The sequence below is a fragment of the Orycteropus afer genome, unplaced genomic scaffold (assembly GCF_000298275.1).
Source record: "Orycteropus afer afer isolate SDZICR_OR568_19922 unplaced genomic scaffold, OryAfe1.0 scaffold00039, whole genome shotgun sequence".
NCBI lineage: Eukaryota > Metazoa > Chordata > Mammalia > Tubulidentata > Orycteropodidae > Orycteropus > Orycteropus afer.
Window position 1 is genome coordinate 16,008,221 of NW_006921626.1, and position 5,851 is coordinate 16,014,071.

At 34.0% G+C, this 5,851-nt stretch overlaps 1 protein-coding gene across 1 annotated transcript in view; it reads right to left on the reverse strand.

Moving 5' to 3' along the window:
* Positions 1-5,851, reverse strand: part of CDC42BPA (CDC42 binding protein kinase alpha) — a 774,086-nt gene that overhangs the window by 596,813 nt on the left and 171,422 nt on the right. The window contains exon 2 of the mRNA XM_007936985.2: positions 4,598-4,689. Within this exon, the coding sequence (XP_007935176.1) occupies positions 4,598-4,689 (92 nt within the window). The remainder of the gene's footprint in view (positions 1-4,597; positions 4,690-5,851) is intronic.

The following is a 5,851-nucleotide window of genomic DNA, read 5'->3' on the forward strand; positions in this document are numbered from 1 at the left end:
AAAGAAAGAAAAGAAAATCACCTCAGATTCTACAGACATCAAAAAGCTAACTAAATAACATTATGACAATAAATTTAATAATAAATAAAATGGACAAATTCCATGAAAAACAAACCTCAAGAAAGCTAACAGAGATTAAATAAAATCTGCATACCTCTAAAGAAGCTCTAGTGTCATAGTGCCTAAGGTATTTGACTGCTAACCAGAAGGCTGGCGGTTCAAACCCACAAACCACTCCTCGGGAGAAAGACTGGGCAATCTACTTCCATAGAGCTACCACCTCAGAAACCCAAGGAGGGGTCGTTATACCTCTACAACAATCAAAATATTAAATTTATTGTGATTAACTCCAATACACACATACAAACAATTCAAGTCCAGATGGTGCTACTAGCAAATTCTATCAAACCTTTAAGGAGGGAAAAAAAAAAAAATAACCTACATAAAATCTCTCAAGCAATAGAGAAAAAACAAGCACCTACCTCAATTCATTTTATATGACAAGCATAACCCTAATGTCAAAATCTGAAAAAGTTATTATAAAAAATAAAACTGTCAGCCAAAATTCACCATAAATAAATATGTAAAAACAGTTAGCAAAACATTAACAAACCTAATAGAACAGTATCTCCAAAGGATAGTAAATCATGACCATATGGGACTTATCTCAGGAATGACTAAAAGTTTGGAAAAAATCAAAGTAAACCACCCAATTAACAGAAACAAAGAGTGAACCCATAGATCATTTCCACAGATGCAAAAACAAAGCATACGACAAAATTCAGTACCTTTTAATAATTAATTTTTAGAAATCTCGGCAAACTAGTGATAGAAGACAATTTCCTCAACCAGAAAAAGTACACCTACGAAAACTTACAACTAACATCATAATTAACGGTCAAACATTGAATCCTTTCTCCTTCAGGAATAAGGCAAAGACGTACAATCTTGTGACACTTATTCAGGATAGTACAAGAGATGCAGAATACCTAGTGCAAGCTTAGTGAGTCAAGATAAAGGATTAAAAGGCATAAAGTCTGGAAAATAAAATAGGAAACTATCTCTATTCCAGACAACACATTGTCTATGTAATAAAACTAAGAAAGTAGCAGCCAAAACAACAACAAAAAATAGATTATTTAAAAATAATAAATGAACTTAATAGGAGTCAGGAAATAAAAGGCTGATTCAAAAAGCAACTATATATCTACATATTAGGAGCATCCTACTGGAATATAAAATTTTAAAAACATTATTTACTATAGTGTCAAAAAAACATGAAATACTTGAGAATAAATGTAAGAATTGCACACTAAAATTGCAAAACATTCTTGAGAAAATTAAAATAGACCTTTAAAAACAAAAAAATAGTTGTTCATGAATTGCCAGATTCAATTTTGTTAAGATGTCAAAAACAAACAACCAAACTTACTGCCATCAAGTTGATTCCAACTCATAGTGATCCCTCCTTTGGGTTTCCGAGGCAGTAAATCTTTATGGTAGTAGATTGCCCAGTTTTCCTTCTGCAGAGCGGCTGGTGGGTTTGAACCGCCAACCTTTTGATTACCAATCAAAAGCCTTAGATGTCAGCCCTCCCAAAACGGATCTATAAACTCAATTAAATAGTAATGGGTGTTTATGGAACAAGTAGATAGTACTAAAATGTATATAGCTAAAACAATCTTGAATATAATGTTAGAGAATTTACACTCAATCTTTATTACATACTCTAAATTTCATAATATGAAGCTAAAAGAATCAAGGGTATTGACATAAGAACACGGAAACAAATGAAAGAAAATAGCAGCAACGGATCTACCTTTGTACAGTCAACTAACTTTTTTGACAGAGGTGCTAACATAATTCAATAAAAATAGCATTTTCAAAAATGGTGCTGAGAAATATACTAAAAAGAAAATGAACCTTGACACATGACTCATAAAACACAAAAATCAATACCAGATGGATCATAAACCTAAGTAGGAAAGATTTTAAAAAATAAATAAATTATAAAATATAGAAAAATATCTTCATGAGGTGGTGTTGTTGTTGTTATGTGCTGTCGAGTCGGGCCCGTTTCATAGCAACCCCTCCTTGGGTTTCCAAGGCAGTATCACTACAGAAGTAAATTGCCCAACCTTTCTTCCGAGGAGTGGCTAATGGGTTTGAACTAGCAGCCTTCCAGTTAGCAGTCTAACTTAGGTAAGAATACTTATGTAAGAAAATATCTCTTAAAAGGAACACAAAAAGCACTAATCATTTTTTTTTAAAAAAAAAAAAGGCATAATTAATTGAACTTCATTAAAACTAGAACTTCTTTTCAAGATAAGATCCATCAAAAGAAAGGAAAGCTACTTTATTTAATACACAGAGACACATATATAACTCTACCAAAGGCCTTGTATGCATGATATGTAAAGAACTACACACCAATTAAGTCAGACAACCCACTCACCCACTCCCACTACTCCATCTCCATAATGTACACTTCACAAATAATAATTAAGTGATTTGAAAATGGACTCAACTTTTAAAAAACCAAAGCGCACTGCCACTGAGTATATTCTGACTCATAGCAAAACAATAGGACAGAGTAGAACTGCCCCTTAGGGTTTCTAAGGCTATAAATCTTTATGAAAGTAGGCTGCCTCATTTTTCTCCCTTGGAACAGCTGGGTTCGAACTGTCACCCTTCTGGTTAACACCCAAATGCCTTAACCACTGCACCACCAGAGCTCCTTAAGAATCATTAGTGAACACAAAATGAAATCACAACACAATACCACAATACATTCACAAAGAAATAAAAAAAGGCTAAAGTAAAAAAAGACAACCATAACTGTTGAGAAGGTTGTGGAGAAACAGAAACTTTTATATACTGTTTTTGGGAGTATAAATTGGTAATCACTTGGAGAATTATTTTGCACTATCTACCTACACCTATCCTGTGACCCAGCAATTCCACTCCTAAGTATACAACAAACATAAATGAGCACTTACATCCCCCAAAACACATATACAAGAATGTTCATAGATGTGTAATTCAAATGGCCAGATAAATAACTGGTGGTATATTCCTAGAAAGTATACTGTTAACCAATAAAGAACAAGGATGAATTATACAAAAAGAATGTTGACCAAAAAAAGGCCAGAAACTGAAGAATATTACTATTATTCTGTATAGTTTCTATGATGTTCTCAAATCATATAATGTATGTCACTATTATACTTTTCAAAATCCATAATATATAAGCATTCATAATATGAACTTAGAAATATGTCTATCTTTGTGAGGGTCTCTAACATTAACTATAAATTCTGAGAAACCTTTAAGTCATTATAAAGTTATATGTAGAAAATTTGTGACCTTTGATATAGAAACAAAGAAGTATGCTAAGAAGTTGATTGTGATTCAGAATGCTGTGATAAAAGAAAACATAACATAATTAATTTTTGTTAACTAGCCTGGAGACATAAATCTAAACAGCCTAACTAATCTCTAACCTTGAGGAAAAGATGTGACAGTCAGTTAATCTCTAACCCTGTAGAGAAGACATAACTACTAGTCTTTGACATCACACTTTTTATGTGATGCTAACATGAGAAATGCACATATAAACCCTGAATTTCTGCTCATTCCCTGAAAGAAGGCAGAGATAGAACCTCCTTCTAGAGTCTGATGCTCTCAGAAGACTGGGACACTAGAATGAGATTCTGTCCACTGCCACTGACCAAAGAACCTAGCTACAAGGGACCTCTGCCAAGTTTAAGCTGTGGCCAAGCCTCTCTCCCAAGACCACTCATAAAAGGTAAAAGCCTGAAATCTAAAGATTTGCACTCTAACCGCTAAATGAACATTGTAATTTTAATTGTTAATTCTGATTCTCCACTTCTAAGTGAATATTGTGAGGTCTCACTTGCATGCCTTAATATGACAACTTTGCAATAAACTAAATGAATTTATGTATGACAAACTTGAGTAAACTTAGCCTTAAATAAATGCAAGGATATACCATGTCTATGGTTTGACAAACTCAATATTGTTAAGATGTCAGTTATTCACAAATTAATCTCTAGTTTCACGGCAACCCCTATTAAACTAACAGCAGGGTGTGTGTATGTGTGTGTGGTGTATGTATGTTTGAGTAAGTGAAAACTGAAATACTAATTCTAAAATTATATGAAAATAAAAAGAACCAATAACAAAGGACAAGAAAGAAGAGTAAAAGGAAATAGAAAAGACAGAGGAAGAGGGAGGGAAAGGAGGAGTAAGTTAGAGAACATTCATCACCACATATCATGACCTCTTATGAAACTAGAATTAAGATAATGTGGTAGTGGAATAAAGGTGAGACAAACAGACCAATGGAACAAAAGAGAAAGTCCAGAACATACTCATTCCATATGTAGAAACAGAGAAACACTTTAGAAAAATATTCCACGAATAATTATCTCATTTAAAACTGTAAAATATTTCCTGACCAACCAAATCAATTACAAAAGCAAGTATGTCATATTTCAGAGAAACTCTCATGTGGGCTGTATGAAATAGCTTCTAAAATATTTCACATGCCTTCTATAAAATCTTTCTCTCTTACCTCCCCAAAAGCTCCTCGACCAATCACCTTTAATATTTCAAAGTCTTCTCTATGTAATCGCATCTGTTTCACTTTAGAAGTAAATGGTTTAGCTGAAAAAAAAAGAGAAAGAGGAACTACTTACTTCTTAATGTGATGAAATAAAAATTCAAATTATAATTAAGCCAAATAAATCTTTAAAAACCTCATGAAATGAGGTTTCTATGCTCAGAAGAAATAAATTCAATTTCCATTACAAAATGATACATTCTTCAAGATGTAGTACATTTTTTGTGAGAAATATATTTTTAAATAGCAAATAACATGAAACAATGCAGAGCAGCATGGACACAAAAATAAGACTAGTTTATTCTCATGTTAAACAGCCTATGTATTCTATCAATGTAAGATACATATCTTTAACATGCAAGTCCTAGAAGTAAAACCAAATTTCATGCAGCCAAAGAGGACTTCAGCAATTCTTACCTACTAGATAAATATTTATTTCATAATCATTCATTCATTTGTTCTTTCAAGATGCCTTTAGCAAGAGTCTACACTATTTTAAAAAAAAAAGAATCTACACTATATAAAGAATAGTAAAAATCACTGGAGTTTAAGGGGGAAATAAGATGATTCTTGCATAGTACACTGCCTTTCAAGTACCTCTCACTCTCTAGGAAGACAGACCAGTACAGGCATGCCCTATTTCCTGAGGCATACCGCTAAACCATTGGAATTTCTGAGTAACTGAAGTATCTTTGCTAATCTAAGGAGCTCTGGTGGTGTAGTGCCTAAGGCATCTGACTGCTAACCAGAAGGCTGGCAGCTCAAACCCACCAGCCACTCCTTGGAAGGAAAAACAGGCAATCTACTTCTATAGAGATACCTCTTCGGAAACCCAAGGAAGGGTTGCTATGAGTCGGATCCGACTCTAGGGCAGTGAGTTTGGTTTTTCTAATCTAAGCAACACCTGAGGACTCTTGCTAATGATGGGGGCTGACCAGACCAAAAATCAAAAAACTAAACTCACTGCCTTAGAGTCAGATTCAACTCAGTTACCTCTCCCTGGGTTTCTGAGGCAGTATCACTAAGGTAGTAGATTGCCCAATCTTCCTTCTAAGGAGTGGCTGCTGGGTTTGAATTGCCAGCCTTCTAGTTAGCAGTCAAATGCCTTAGGCACTATGCTACCAGAGCTCCCAGACCAGAAAGACCAATTAATATCAACTAACCTAAGGAGGCATGATTTAGCCTATCTTGTATATGCAATGATAT